Source organism: Geospiza fortis, unplaced genomic scaffold, assembly GCF_000277835.1.
Source record: "Geospiza fortis unplaced genomic scaffold, GeoFor_1.0 scaffold408, whole genome shotgun sequence".
Lineage (NCBI taxonomy): Eukaryota > Metazoa > Chordata > Aves > Passeriformes > Thraupidae > Geospiza > Geospiza fortis.
In genome coordinates, this window is record NW_005054330.1 from 217,126 (window position 1) to 233,388 (window position 16,263).

The 16,263-nt window shown below is 45.1% G+C and overlaps 1 protein-coding gene across 1 annotated transcript in view; it reads left to right on the forward strand.

The window, feature by feature from the left end:
* Positions 1 to 1,351: 1,351 nt before the first annotated feature.
* Positions 1,352 to 16,263, forward strand: part of GRK3 (G protein-coupled receptor kinase 3) — a 41,757-nt gene continuing 26,845 nt past the window's right edge. Inside the window, exons 1-2 of the mRNA XM_031057400.1 lie at positions 1,352 to 1,425; positions 14,860 to 14,933. Coding sequence (XP_030913260.1) covers positions 1,362 to 1,425; positions 14,860 to 14,933 — 138 coding nt within the window. The 5' untranslated portion in view covers positions 1,352 to 1,361. The remainder of the gene's footprint in view (positions 1,426 to 14,859; positions 14,934 to 16,263) is intronic.

A 16,263-nucleotide genomic window follows, 5' to 3' on the forward strand; every position in this document is an offset into this window, starting at 1 on the left:
ATTTGGGCTGGATTTTAGGAAGAAATTGTTCTCTGTGAGGGTGGTGAGGCCCTGGTACAGGAAAGCTGTGGCTGTCCCATCCCTGGAAGTCTCCAAGGCCAGGTTGGATGGGGCTTGGAGCAACCTGGGATGGTGGAAGGTGTCCCAGCCCATGGCAGGAGGTAGAACAAGATATTCTTAAAGATCCCTTCCAATCCAAGCCATTCTGTGATTCCACAATCTCTTATTTACTGCTCCCTCTTCATTTAAAATCAGTATTTTGTTTAGATTGTTAAAATACACAGAGGGCAGACCCAGTTCTTAATGAACAAATAAACAGCAAGTTCGTCACTGAATAATTTATCATCTCAAACCTGACTAACAGTGTTCAGCCCTCCCAGTTCTTGTCTGACTTGATGTGGTGGTTGGCCTCCAGAGCTCTCGCTTTGGATCACACTGTTCAGAGATCCGTGTTCCACGTGGGACTTGGAGATACACAGAGAACTATTAATAGGAATTTTTCCTACATGGGAGTTTAGGGCCTTCCAGCAAAGTCCTTGGCGTTGTTATAGACTTTTTTTCTGGTCAAGTCATTCAGACTTCGTGCCTCAGCTCCTCTGAGGAGGAGTGTGGATACTTTCCTCTCTCCATGGGGGAGATGTTTGTCAGTATTTGGGAGGCTTCTCAGAATTTTAATGATGAGCACACAAGAGGGGATGTCCCTGAGGTCAGCAAGGCTTAGCTGCTCAGTCTTGCTGCTGCAGAAATATCAGTGATACTTAATGGCCTTGTTTAGAGCATGAGTACTTTGTTCAAGGTTATTTTTATAATAATAAATAGTATAATTATCATAATAAGTAGTGTAATTATAGTAATAAATAGCACATATGGAAATTATTGATTTTAAAATTGGAAACAGAGAAAGTCTGGTGGAATTTTGGCTCGGTACTGTGACAATAGAGTTCCTTTACCAAGGCCCAGCACTGCTGGCCTGCATTGATTTTAAGATTTATGTTCTTGTATTGTTGCCCATATGAAATTTTTATGGGCATTATATTACAATGAATATTGAAGTTACTTGACAAATAAAGGAAATCTTTGTTAATGTGGTTGAAGTGAGTGATTGTGACATTATAAATTAGGCAGAGTAGATGTTAAGTGCACTGCAGCCAAGCAGGGCCTAATGGAGCTGCTGTTGGCTCCTTGTGTGGCTAGCTCAGGGTGGCTTGTGCAGTTATTTTACTGTGCAAGCTAAACCTGAGACAGGAATAAAGTGGTGACCAGGATGTCCCCTGGGAAGTGACCCCAGAGATCAAAAGGCAATTTCAAGTAACCCCTCCTTTTTTTTTTTCCCTTTTTTTTCTTTCAGTATCCGCAGTGTTATGCAGAAATACCTCGAGGAAAGGGGTGAATTAACCTTTGACAAGATCTTTCATCAGAAAATTGGTAAGTCATGTCTCAATAAAATGTTATTTGTGGAGATATTTTCAAGATCAGTTTGGTTTTTACATTTTTCTGTGGTGCCTGCTGAGGAGCCAGTGCTGTAGATTGAAGAACACTGGAGCATGGACAGGACTTAGTGAAACAAAGGTCCTCAAGAAGATGAAATGTTGTGAAAGGGAAGAAGACAGAGCAAGGCCATCTGTCAACTTCAGGTTCTGGAAAACTACAGGGAAAATAATTAAATTATTTGGAAACATCGAGGAGAAAATGATATTACTTGGTATGGGCTTGTCAACAATGTAATGTGTCACATCTGTTAAACTTTTTTTTTCTCTGCAGAGGTAATGAGCCTGTTGATAAGGGAGCAGGAGAAAAGATCCCAGATGTGTTGTCTTGACCCTCTGACGTGGTGTTCTTGCTCCCAGCGTGGGGGATGAAATCTGTGTGTGCAGGGGGCGAAAATGGGCTTGTGGAGCAGTTAGTGATGGAAATGTGGATGCAGGGAATGGGAGCATCAGAGGTCAGGGTTCACGCTGCAGTGAGGAGCCTCTGTGTTGTGCTGTGACACACCAAGGACAAAAACTCCACAAACCAGGGGAGGGGGAAGATGCAGTGCTCCCAGGGAAATCCAGCAGTGTCCTTCCTCTCCACCTGTGCCAGAGCAATCACAAGGCACAGCCTGGGGACCCTCAGGGTGGAGACTTGGCTGTGACAGCCAGCCCTGAGCTGTGTTGGCTCAGCTGGATCACACAACTAAATATAAAATCAGTGTTGTAGCCAGCGAGGCATGTGAAATAATCCTCTTCTGGCAGAATGTTGTGTCCATCCTGGCAGTGGATTAAAAAAAATATACATGGACCTGCTGGGAAAAGTCCAGGAAAAAGCAGTGGGAATGAGCAGTCTGTTAAATCTGACCTAGAGGGAAGTATTGAAATAGGGTCTGATGTGGGCAGTGGAAGGGAGAAGTGAGGTTGAACATGATTCAAAACCAGAAAAGCTGTTGCAGAAATGATGAGGTTAGTCCGTTTTCTAGAGCTTTAATGTTTTAATGAAAAAGAAAAAAAAAATTAGTGGTAGTGTGGGTAATAAAGCAGGGAGGATTTCATGAGGGGCTCTTGGGATTTTTGTGTGGCAGATTTGGGGAGTGAGTTGGCTGGGGTAGCACAGCTGCTCCTGGAAATGGGGAATGGGCTGGCAAGTCTTGAGGAGGTCAGTGGTTTTATTCCTGTCTGAAATGAGGCTGTAGTGAGCAAAGTCCCTGATTTCCCAGGAAAAGTGGTGCAATGGGGGCATCTTTGGGCTGGTTGAGTTTTCACTGGCCTCCCTTCTGGCTGGAGCAGAAATACCCCAAAACCTTCCTGCTTGCCATGGCAGTGTGCAGCTCACTGGAGTGGGAGCTTTAGGTATTGCCAGATTAGAATAATCAATGTTTCTATATCTCAGAGTGCCATTAATGAGTCTCAAAGCCATTGGAAGTCTTGGGGAGCTTTTCACTGTGTTTCAGCAATTGGAGTGTGGGCTGTACTTGTGCTTAAAACTATGAGTTTTAATGTGCCCAGAACTTTTGCCATGTAAATGTAGATACCTTGTTTGCTTGTACTGACACCTCAGTGTGTTCTTCAGCTCCAATGCCTGTGCTGAATCATTAATATTTTGCTGTAGCCTGGCAGTTGCAAAATAAGCAGAATTTTAAGCAACCAAACACAGTCTGACTTCAACTGAGTCTCTTTGGGGGCAGTGAAATGAAGAAGTCCTTTTTTATTTTTTTTCTCTATAAAAAGAGAAGTCAAACAGACCATCTTCTATGTAATGGATATTTCTATTTGTGTAATTGAATACTTTTCATTACCTGTTACAGCAAGGACTGTTGCAGTTATTTTGATTAGTTACAGCAATTACAGTTAGGTAACTGGAACCTTGGAAGGATTAGATCTTTCTCCTTTTTTCCCCATGTTGGTAGTAGCCATTAAAGCTGGAATTTTAGAGCCCAGTTTCATTAACATTTTAGTTTCTGTGCACAGAGGAGAGGTTTCCTCCTCCTCTCCCCGGGTACAGTCAGAGCAGGACTTGCCCTGGATTACCTGGAAATGAGGAGCAGTTCTGTGAATGCTGTGCAGGAGTTTCAGTTCATTCTGAAGCCAAAATAGGATTTAGAATGGGATTTTAAAAAAAGATTAAAGCTAAACACGACTGTTTTTAACAGCAGACTTTGCATCACGCTGGAAAATACAGTATTTCCTTTACTGTGGTTGTTCATTTAAATTTGATTGCGTTTTCTAGCGTGTTCTTTGCCACTCAATTAGCTCTGTTTCCAGACATTAGCATAATTGCTTGTGGTAAAGTACCTGCAGTTTTAGGCAAGCGTTCTGCGAAGGGCTGTGAGAAGAAGTATGGGGAGGTAATTAAAACTCTAATCACCTTTTTGTTCTGCTCCTTGTCTCTTTGGCTGGGGGGGATGTGGTGAGACCACAGGTGGGGCAGGTCCTGGGTGTGCCGCTGTGGGGGGAGTCTCCATCAGCCTGATCCAGTAATTCTGCTGGATCTTCCCTGGTTTTTCCTGTGATAATTTTGCTGAGGAGCCATCCAGCACTCCCTGCTTTATCTTTACACACCGACTATAAAATGCACCGAGCTCCCCAGTTTTTCCTTGGCAACTGCTCTGGATGAGAACTGGTTTGTTTCTTTTTCTTATTTTTTTTCCCCAGACCTAAATTTTTCCTCACAGCTCCAGGTCACTGTTTTTTTTTCTTTTTCTTTTTTCTTGTTTTTCAGTATCCTTTCAAATGTAAACGCAGGCTTTGATCAGCTGTCTGATACAAGGGCTCTGATGTCAGTATGGATGCTTCCCTATGCATGTGTCTAATTATGGTGCTGGTCTCATCACCTGCGAGTGTTTATTCTTAGTGAGCCCTAAAATCATTTTAGGGTCAGTGCTTTCCTGCTCCCACTGCCAAAGCTTGGCCCAAATTCCCTTCCTGCCAGGTGTGCAACTGCAGGGAGTCACAGGGGCAGCTCTGGCTTGGAAACCAAAACCTTTAGGATCAGGGTAAGAGCAGGAAGCTCATCAGGGATGAAAATGGCCCGCAGGCTCCATCAGATTTGCACAAACAAGTGTGTCCCCGATTTGCATGCCTTCCCTCAGCCAGGCTGCTCTCATCCCTTGGTGCTGGCACTGCTGTTTGCCCCCTGAGTGATGCTCCAGAACGATCTGGAGCTCTCTAAGAATGTCCTGGTGAGTCAGAGGACATGGAGCTCATAGAAGCACCCAGAAGAGTGCTCTGGCAGCCCAGCCCAGCCGGCTGTTCCTTCAGAAGCTGCTTCCTCCACAGCAGAAGCCTCTTGGGGAAGTACAGCCTGTCTCGAAGCCGAGTGCGTAACCACCTTAGCTGGTTTTCTTTTACCACATCCTGTTTGCTACAACTCCAGATTAGGAGTTTCTTTAGAAAAGGAGACGTTTTGAGGGGTTTTGGAAGCGTTCAAGGCCAGGTTGGGCAGGGCTTGGAGCAGCCTGGGCTAGTGAAAGGTGTCCCTGCCCATGGCAGGGGATGCAATGGGATGGTCTGTAAGGTCAAACCAAACCATTCTATGACTCTGGTATCCCAATATTCATAATTTACACGATGGAAGCCTTGGCTTCTCTGGTGACTGCTTGAGACCCTGGTGAAGGCCAGCGGGCTGCTGTCATCTCTGGAGCTGGGGGGACATGGCAGTTCCTTCACCCCCTTCTCGGTTTCTCATCTCTTGCACAGCCGCTGGGGCTGGGGGAAGGAGGAGAACAGGACGTGTTTTAGCTGGTTCACCAGCTGGTCTTGCTGCAGTGTGAGTTTTGCACCTTTCCCAGGAAGTAACTTGCTTTTTTTTTTCCCCCTGAAGGTGGCTTAGTTTTTTTTTTTTTTCCCTTTGTGAATTAATTAAAACAACTTGTAGTTGACGTAAGAAGTTACAAACCTTTTTTTTCTTTTTTCCTTATTTACCATCCACTTTCGCAGAGTGAGGGATGATCTTTCTGAGGTGATTCATTCCACTGTCTTCCATATCCTCCTCAACCGGCTCCAAGCTGGAGGTTTTCCCAGCAGAGGGGGGAAGCATTTTGCCATCTGCATCAGGGGCTGGTTCCAACCCACGGGGGCTTGTGGGGGCTCTCAGCCCCTTCCCTGCTCCCCTTGTCCTCATCCAGCTCAGCATGGATCATGTTTGTTCTGCAGCTCCTCAGCTCAGCTTCCAGGGCATTTGGTCTGTTTGGTAACTCCTTCTGCACAGGGATTTTTGTGCCTGCCCTTCTCATTTTCGGGGAAATGTGCTCAAAATGACCCTGCTGGCTGCTTGGTCAGGGACAACTTTCTGTTCAAAAAAAAAACCCAACCAAAACTGAGGGGAGAACAGCTACAGCAGTTTTTTTTTTTTTTTTTTTTTTTTGGAGGCAGTGAATGATGCTTTCTGTTGCTTCTTTCTCTAGTTACGGACTCACATTTCATTATTTCAGAGCTTTGGTGCTAATCATTAGATAGGAGTTAAAATCTGTTGAGAAAAACATTCTTGCTCTTCCTCTTTCTGCTGGCACCGTGCTCTCTGAACTGCCTAAAAATAACAGGCTGGGAAAAGTGACTCCCTAGAGCATTATTTAAGCTATTGTTTAATTTAAGCAGAAGATCTATGTGCTGTTGGCATTCTAGACTAATTAAATAGTCCTCTGAGGAAATAACAATGAAGGCTATAAAACTTGGTGGGGAGTAAAGAAAAGCACCTGAGTTTTTGGCTGTGAAGTGAGCAGGGATGACTTTTCTGTGCTGTATCATGAGCACTCTGATAAATTTGCTCTGTTTCTGGTACTTTGATGTTAAATAATGTGCAGCCAAGTAGCAGGGACATCGTTGCTTGGTGGGTTTTCTGTAAAAGCAGGGGCACAGGTCGTTTCTGCAAAGTGGTTTTATTTTGAGGTTCTGGTCCTGACCTGGCAGCCACCACACAGAATTAGTCACCACCAAAATTAGGAAGTCGTCCTCCAAACAAAAATTACATTTAAAATGCTGTTTGAAGACAGATCGTCTTCTTTCTCATGGTATTTGTAGTTTTCAGCGCAAGATCAGCCTGGGACGTGGGGTTGTGGACGGGCTGCAGGAGGTTCTCAGGGGCTGTGGAAGCCCCCTCTGTCCTTGCACAGTTCTGTGATCAGTTAAAAACAACACAAGAACCCAAACCACAAGGAGACATCGGAAACTGTGGCTGCAAACTGAAACAGAAACCGTTAATGTGAGACATTTCACAGGGGATCTGCTCCTCACACGCTTCTCTGCCTGCACCAAACAAGGCTGGGGGTTAGGGGGGGGACAGTGAACGAGAAAATCCCTGCTCTGAGCCTTCTAAAAGTTGGTCTGGTTTTCTGTTTGCAGTATTTTTTTTTCACCAAATGAGTGTTAGATTTAAGATGTCTTTATTATGTCATAATTTCAGTGTTACTGGAAGCTACATTTCTTTCAACACCCTCTTATTTTGTGGTAAAATGAAGTGATACTTGGCATGATTTACTTTGAAGATCGTTTTGAGGGGTGTTGCTGAAGCTCCTGCTGTAGATTTTGTGTGCATTGGAGTTGTCTGGCTTGATGTCAGGGATAAAGAGTATCCAAAGGCACTGTCAAAATGCATGTATTCATTTTGGATTTTCTTTTGATGATAAATAATTGAGCATTTCTTTGTTGGGCTTCAGCCCTGATCTCCCTGCCTGCCTTTGTGGGGGGTTGAAGATGCTGTGTTGTGTGATTTCCCAGGGGAGCTGCAGATTAAATCTGAGCTTTAAAATAGGAAAAAATATATACCCTATCATCTGGAACGTCCCATGATGGATAATGTACACATCCTGCTAGATTAGCATTTATATGCAGTGCAGTTGTTGGAAGATATAAGGCATGGGGAGAAAGTCTTTATCTCAGCAGAGCAGTGCAATTATATGGTTTTTGGGTTAAATTATCAAGAATTCCAGGCAAACTGGCAATTTTGAACTCAAGTAGCAACATAGGAGAGAAGAAGAGAGTATTAAGGAATATCACTCTGTAATAGAGAGAACAGATAAGGGATTATTTGCATGGCATTTCCCTTGGCTGTTTCCAGAGAACACAAACACAAGCGCACCTGCCCTGCTGTGCACCTGCCTGAGGTGTGTTTGCTTTGCCCCTGGAATCCTGTAGGAAAATTCATTCCTTTCGCATCAGAAGGGCCCTGGGTGGTTGGTTCAGCCCTCTCCAGCCTCTTCTTGATCTCTCTTTGCAGTGGTTTAAAACTATGTGAGGGAGGTATAGTCTGGATTTTAGGGAAGGGTTCTTCGCCCAGAGAGTGCTGGGTGCTGAACGGGTTCCCCAGGGAATGGGCACAGCCCTGAGGCTGCCAGAGCTCCAGGAGCAGTTGGACAATCCCAGGGACACTCTGGGATTGTTGGGGTGTCTGTGCAGGGCCAGGAGTGGATGATGATCCTCTGGGTCCCTGCCAGCTCTGGAAATTCTGTGATTAACGCTGTGCAGAGTGGCTTCCATCCCAAAGGTGGCGTTTCCTCTCTGCTTGGCCTCACTTGGGCTTTCTTTGCCTGTTCCTGGTGGAATCTTCTCCTTGTGCACCATCACTGTGCACACACAGTCCTGATTTCCTCTTCTTCCCACCCAGCAATCCCTCAGTCAATCTGAAACAGTTGCGCTCCCATGGAGTTTTTTATCAATGTGTCTTGAAACAGTTCACAGCTAATTAAGCCTCTGAGCACCACTGAGAAGTAGGGCGCTGTTAGTTTGCCACGTCTGTAAGGAGGCATGGTAACAGCTTTAATGAGCTTTACCTGCACAGCTGTAAAAGCATTATTGATATTGTTAATAAAGCAGATTCTCTGGGCCTGCCAGCGCTGCTCATTCCCATCAGTGGGATCACTCAGAACCAGCACCAGTCAGTAGAATCTAAATTACTGGAGCTGTTAAGTGTTCTCACTTTCAGCAGTGCATTTAAGGGATAGAGAGGTCAGAGGTGCAGAGCAGAGGAGCTGGAGAGCTCTGGCTATCAATTACCCCATTTCCAGATGCTTTTATTGATCCATGCAACATTTCTTCTATAAAAGAACGTGGGCAATACACCTGACAGACCCCTTCCCTGCCAGTGTCCTGTCCAGCCAGGGCCTCTGTGACATCCAGCTGTCCCCTGTGTGTCCATGGAGGTTGGATAGCTGGGGTCAAAACCGTGCAAACCAGTTTCTTGGTGTTTCTAGATACTTCTGCCCATGATTTCTGTGATTAAAAGAGGAAGAGCAGCAGAACCATCTGTGTCTGAGCCTCCAGCTCACAGCAGCTTTCTCAGAGTGCCAGAATGAACTAGAGGAAGAGTCAGAAATTCCTGCAGCAGAATCAGCTGGGCTCTGTCACTGTTGTTTTAGTGGTTTTGCTGCTCTTTACCTAAGTGCTGTGTGTATTTACTAACTGGATACTGCTGGCTTTGTGTTTTGGTTTTGACCACAGCACAACAGTTCCTCGATGCTCTGGCTGAACAATTTGGCTCTTCACAGTGGATCAGGTATTGAGCAGAGTTTGCTGAGGCAAATACTGGCACCAGGGACTTGAGAACACCCTTTTGTTGTGGAGTTATTCCGTGTATTCATCAAATGATCCTGTCACCTTGCTGCCACTAAAAACCACACCTGGATCTAAGCCCTACTTGAGGAGCAGAGCTGCGTTTCCCAGTGGAGTTTGTGTGTTCAGTAATTGGTAACAGTGAAATTCTCAGCTTGGAGCAGGGCAGAAGGAAAAGTGTGTTTCTCAATAATAATAAAGGGATATTGGCTTGTATTATGTAATTAATTTAAAAATGTTTCTAACGGAAAAATACTGGTCAGGAAAATAACTTTCACATCCTTGGTAGGGCCTGAATTGTGATGTGAGGAAAGAACAGATACAACAAAGCCCAGTCCACCACCATGAGGTTTTTAAGCTGCTCCTGGTTGTTAGCTTGCTGGTACCTTCTATTACCAGTTGCAAAGGGCTGTGAATTTCTTCTCTTTACAAGCGAAGAAAAAAGAAAACCTCAATTGCTGTGTATTCCTTGATGGGATTTAGTGAAGGAATTTAATCACATTCTTTGTGACAACTGATTGAAATGAAATGCTTCTATTCTGTGTTTAGTGGTCCTTTTAAAAATTAGAATATTTTTGTGTATTTCTGTTTAGTGTTTTTACTCCTCCATCTTCTAGAGGAGCTTTTTCTTGTGTAAAACCCACTTTTTTCTTTCACCTTTGATATGTTGAATGCCTTTGATTTTTGACTTCAGTCAGCTGGAATCTGCATGTTAAAGGAGCCCAGAATATGAAGGATACATAGTAAATATGGTTCAGAGCTAAGTTTTCCCCATTATTTTCTCTGCATGGCTTTAAGAAATGATTGATCACACATTCAGTATTCAGAGCTACTATTTCATGGGGATATTCAGGAAATCCCTAAGTACTTCGGGTTGGAAAGGACCTTAAAGCTCATTCAGCTCCCCCTTCCACTATCCCAGGTTGCTCAGATCTCCATCCAACCTGGCCTTGGACACTTCCAGGGATGGAGCAACCCCAGCTTCTCTGGGCAGCCTAAATAATGATAATTGAGTGCTTTCAGTAAATCTGTATATTCACTGCTTGAGGTGCTCTACCTGGCTCAAGCTTTTGAGGTTTGACACAGAATTTGTGAATATTCCTCCATTCTGTCCCCAGTGCCAGCGCTGGAGGAGCAGCTCAGCTCTCCTGCTCCTCTTCCTGCAGGAATTCCAGGCATGCACAAGTCTGGTGTTTAGAAAGAGGGCTGACCAAGCTTCAGCAGTGATTTCCCTGGATGAAAAGCTATTGGAAAAAAGGCCTGGAAATAAAAAAAGTTTTTCTTTGACAATGCTTAAAACCTTTTAGCCAAAGCTTATTTTCATATAATGATTTCTAGACCTCATTAAACAAGCTACCTGGCAGCTTGCAGCCTCATTTTGAGCTCAGTTTGGTTCTGTTCTAGGGAAATTGTTCTGTTCTCCTCACCATTGGATGCACGTCCTCATGAAATACAGTTTGTTCTTTTCCCCTGCTTTCTATGCACAGGAATATGTTTCAGTCTGTTATAATGTATTATTTTTAATGCAAAGGGAATGAACATTAGGCTCAATTAGGAAAGAATGGAAAAGGGAAAGGAAAGGAGTGGAATGTGTGATGCTTTCTGGGCTGGGAGGATTCTTGTGGCTTTGCACCTTGCCAGAGCACAATTCCTACACAGTTTTCCCGGGTGATCTTTGTTCCTGGAGAGGGAAATTGGTGGTTCTCTCAGTTGTGGAGCTCTTAGGTGGCCTGAATTACTGTGTGCTGTGTCAGCTCTGTGTGGGCACTGCACAGAGCAGGAGTCTGAGCCCGGCCTGGTGTTCTGTGACAATTGCAGGCTGGTGGGAATCACAGGTTTCATGTGGTTTTTTGAGACTTTGTCCCAGTGTTTGTGTCAATGACCCAGATCTGTTCCTGGTGCTGATGGACCTGCAGGTCACTGAGGGCTATTTCAGGAGGTTGAACACACCCACAGCTGGATTTAAACACAGCTGTGCTGTAATGTCACCATGGTGTGGTGGCTGAGCTTTGTTTTTCTGTGGCAGCTCTACATAAGAGACATTCCTGGGGAGGAGATGCCCCAGAATCCCAAAATCATTTGGGTCAAGAAATTCCTCCCAGAACCATCGAGTCCAGCTAGTGCCAAATTGCCACCACTGAGTGCCACGTCCAGGAATTCCTTGGACACCTCCGGGGATGGGGACTCCAAACCTCCCTGGGCAGCCCCTTCCAATGCCTGACCACCCTTTTTGGGAAGAAATTCCTCCTGATTTCCAGCCTGGCCCACCTTGGTGCAGTGTCCTGGCAGGGAGGTGCAGAGAGCAGCATGTGAGACATCCCTCTGGCCATGGCTTCTTGCTGATATCCGAGCTCACCAAGCAAGAAAGATCATGAGACACATCTTGGAATGACTGAGATTGGAGCCCTTCAAGTGCCCTGAGCAGGGACAGATCCTGTGTGGCAGCCTTGAGCACCATCCCACATTCCCAGAGCTTTTCCTGCCCGGGAAAGGAGCCCGTGTCTGGTGCAGATGTCACTGCTGCTTTGTTTGTCAGGGTTCTGTATTTATACACAGCACGTTTTGGGAGGATTTGGAAACAGCTTGATATTTTTGTTCTCTAATTTGCTATTTTGCCTACTAGAAAGAGGCTACATCAGCGTTTTGGACCACGTTCAGGCCTGCTGTAAATAGAGGCAGCTTCCTTTCAATCAGTGACATTGTGAACGCTTGTATCGGGGCTGAACGTGGCTATTTTTAGCTCTGCTCTCTCACCTAGTCGCTCCTGTTTGCTTTAATAAGATTTTTATTTACTCCTGTTAAAAGGTCACTTGAATCTGATGCTCATAAAATTCCAGTTAGAATTAGATAAGTCATTTTCTCCGAGTGTTTTATGATGGAGCTCCTCGTTGTTGTTCTGTTTTATTTTATTTATTATGCTCTCAGCTGACTGACAGGGGTGAGGAGGTGGTGTTGTGGCTGCAGGTGACCTTTAGACTGCTGGAGGAGACAGAGGCCAGTGCTGGCCCCTGTGGCTGCTGCCCTGGGGGGACTTTGGCAGAGCCACAGGCAGGAAAATGCCACGGAAGTAGAAAATGAGAAGTTGGCTTCAATCCTGCTGAGTGCCCTAGTGAGGCCACATCTAGGCTGTGCTGTTCAGCTCTGGTCTCCACTGCTCAAGAAAGTCAGGGAGCTCCTGGAGAGGGTCCAGTGGAGGCCACAAACATGATGAGGGCTCTGGAGTGTGTGGCTGGTCACCAGCAGCATTTGTGTTCTTTGATTGTGGGAAGGGCTGAATTCTGGAGACAAAAACCAGGGGTGGAGGGATGCTGTTGATTAGAGTCAGGATTTCATGCAAAACTCTGCTCATGCTGGAAAAAACACAATTATTTGAATGAATACTGAAGTAAACATTCATGTTCTGTTTTAAAGAGATGGGTTGACCTGGTTCCCCTCCTGGTTATGGCTGAACTGCCTGACCTGAATCTGCTCTCCCCACCAGCCCATCCCTTCCTGCTTGTGAGCCTCTGCAAACCTCAAAGGTGGCTTCATCCCTCCTTGAAAGACATTTTGCCTTGGTAATTAGAGTCAGTGCAATTCATGGCACTTGGCAAATTTGTCTTGGGATTGTAAATACAAAGCTGAAGGGGAAAATGGTTGTCCAGAGGCTGGAGCCCAGAGGAGGTGGGTGCTGCCTCACACTCTGTGTGTGTATTATTGATATCATCCATCACTTTGGTGTTGCCAGAAGAAGCTCTTAAAAAATATTTTTCCTTTCCGTTAACAACCAGTGATCTGGTTGTTGCAGAAATTATATAGTTATAGCAGAAGGAATCTTTAAAGCCAAAGCTGTCAGCATCTTTATTTCATAAATAATTGCTGGTTCTTTTTAGCTGTTACTTAACGCTATCATTTTATTAATTCCTGCTTTCTGTTCCTGGGCTTATTTTTCTGTGTGCTGTTAACTGTGCTTATTGTGCTCCTCGTCAGCTCCCCCTGAACTTCTTAAAACTCCTGTCACTTACTCAATGCTGCATCTGTCACTTCGTTGTGCCATTATGTGAGAGCTGCAGTTTCTGGCTGATCATTTTTCACTCAATCCAAGAGCAGCAGTAAAGGAGGAGATTTCCTTTGTGCTGCAGGGGAAGTGCAGGGTCTGTTGATAGAATGGGAGGTCAAAACAGAAACAATTCCAGTCTGGGGAACGTTAGGCTCTAATTGGATTTGTCTGAATTATAGAATCACTGAGTGGTTTGGGTTGGAGGGGACCTTAAAGGTCATCCATGGTAGGATGGGTAGGAGCACCTTCTACTATCCCAGGTTGCTCCAAGCCCTGTCCAACCTGGCCTTGGACACTTCCAGGGATGGGGCAGCCCCAGCTTCTCTGGGCAACCTGTGCTAGGGCCTCATCACCCTCACAGGGAGTGATTTCTTCCATATATCTCACGTAAATTTCCATTTCAGTCTGAAGCCATTCCCTCTTGTCCTGTCACTCCAGTTCCTGATGTAAAATCCCTCTCCAGCTTCTTTCTAGCTCCTTCAGACCCTGGAATGTGCTGTGAGGTCCTTACCCAACCTTCTCTTCCCCAGGCTGAGCAGCCTGAGCTCTCAGTCTGTATATTTTGGGTATATCTGGGTTTTTGCAGCGCAGTGCCAAGGGGCCTCAGGGAGGAGCAGCCCGTGTCCTGTGGCTGCATAAGCCTCTGATTGTTCCCTGTGCCATGGGCTTGGGAACCTCTTCTTTCTCTGCCATAATTAAATTGAAAAAGTTTGGAAAATACTAAGCAGGGCTGGAATGTTTGGCGTGGCCCTGCTGGAAATGTGTGTTGGTATATTTTCACACTCCTCCCACAGTTGTCTTTGTGGTTTATTGTTGTGTTTTTTTGTTGTTTGTGGGTTTTTTTGGGCACCAGCCAGGAGCTGGGACCAGGCCAGGGATTTTTCTTTCACTGCATTCAGAGCTGTTTGTGCCACTCTTCAGTCTCTTAATTACCCAATCTTTGGTTCATTGTCCTAGAAAAGTTCAGTCCATTCAGTGGGATTCTGCTCCGTGCTGCTGCTGGTTCCGTCATGTGGGAAATAAGGAATTTGAATCAGCTCCCAAAATTTCACTTTTTGCCCTCAAAAAGCCAAGCTGGCAAGGAGAGGTGGAGGTGCACGGTCTGGCTGAGGAGATGGGGGACTTTGGGTGGGTTTGGCAGTGATGGGGACATTTGTGACACAGATTGCTGTGTGAAATTCCAGGGTAGCAGGTGCCAGCTCAGAGGCAGGGAAAGACAGAGCTTCCATGGGATGAGGCTTGTGACAGTGCATTAAAATGCTCCTAATGGAAGATTCTCATCTGCAGCCTGCTGGGGTCATGCTCTAAATTACTTGCAAAGGAACTGTAAAGACCCTGCTGTAATTTATTGAGCAATAAAACCCATTAGAGGTAACATGAACCGGTAATTCTGAAATGGGAGTGCAGAAGAGGTTGTGCTTCATGAGTGAAATGTAGGTAAATCTCCTACAAAAAAAAAACCCAAAATGTGAATAGTGTCTAGTTTTTACTGGGGGAAAAAAAAAAGAGAAGAAAATGTGGTCTGTGTAGAGGAACAGGATATTTTTGTGCATTATGGAAATGCCTGATAAAATCCTCAGCAGGTGGAAGCAGTAATGGGCTTAATACACCTGTGGGAGGTGAGGCAGGTTTGGGATCCTTTTGTGCTGGAAATGAAGAGCTGGAATCAGAATCCTAAACCTTGCCAATTGGGGATGCTCACACAGGTTTGTAGAGCCCGTGGTGGAGCTCAGGTGGTTTCATGAGCCTTTTTACAAGTGTAATGAGACAAGTTTTTCTGATGTTTTCTGTTTTTCTTTCCAGGATTTTTGCTCTTTAAAGACTATTGCATGAATGAGATCGATGAAGCTGTCCCTCAGCTGAAGTTCTATGAGGAGGTAAGTGCTGGTGATGGAGCTCTGGGGCTGTGCAGGGAGTGAGGCTCTCCTGCTCCTGCTCCATCAGGGAATGGTGAGAGGGAAGGAGAGGGACATGGAAGCGGTGTGGACTGGTAGAAAAGGATCTGGGATGAATTTTCTGGTGTTGGGGTGACACTGAAACCCTTCAGGTCCTTCCCAGCAGTTTTTCACCCGTGGAAAAGGCAGCAAGGGTGGGGATTGTGGAGGGATGAGGGGCGGGAGCTGCTCAGATGGTTCAGGAGCTGCTGTGGCAGAGGGGACACAAGAGGTGGCTTCAGATGGATGAATTGTGTCCCTTGTCAGGAGATGCACAGTGCCCATCAGCTCCTTCACTGGGTAAGGCACATCCCAAAGGATCAATAATTCCAGGGAATGCCCTGGCCCTCTCCAGCTTCTGCTGCTGCAGGGTCTGAGCTCCATGGCTCCATTCATTCATTCCTTCCCTGTTACATTTATGACACTGAATAAAGCCCCAGTGAATCCTGTCCCAGGTGCTGATTTCAGGGCTGCCCTGCCCATGCCTGATGCTCTGGGTTAATTAGAGCTGGAATAGCCTTGGCTGCTTCACTCATGAGTTGAGAATTTAACTTTTCTCCTTGCTATCAGCACAAACAGCTGGTATCAATTTGGAGATCAGTCCTCAGCAAGACTCCATTCCCTCACTCAGATCAGATACCTGCTGTCAATAAAGAATCTTTTTCTATCATTTCCATCTCTTTATACACTGAAGATATCACTGTCATAAGTAATCCGAAAAGGCCTGTTGTACCAGATTATTTAGCAAGATATTTTTGGCTGCCTCTTTATCTCTGAAACAATTCAAAATTGTATTTTTAGGTTATTAGCAAAATGTTGCCTCAAAAGAATTTCAGTGCTTTGTCATGTACTTTTGGAAAAATCCCATTAAAGATATTTAAAGAGAGGTTCATTGTGTTTTCCTCTGTGACATACCGGATCCAGGAGCTTTTCCCTTTTTTTATATATTTGATTTACTTGCTGCATTTATTACACATAGAATAATCTGAGTACATTGCTACATTAAAAATTGCTTGATGTAAAAGAGCTCTGTACTCCAGGGATTTCATATCACTGCAGCTGGAGTCACGATCAGGCATTTAACAGGATGAGTGATTCATCCCGATCGGTTTCAGGAGGAAAAGAAAAGAAATTCAAAAGAAAAAGGGTGGAAAATTGGGAAAAAAAAAAGGAAAAAAAGAGCTTCTAAATACTTGAAAACAAATGTATTCTGATCCCAGTTTTTCAGGAGATCCTTTTGATCTCTGGGGGGCTCTGCTGAAACCCCTGAATA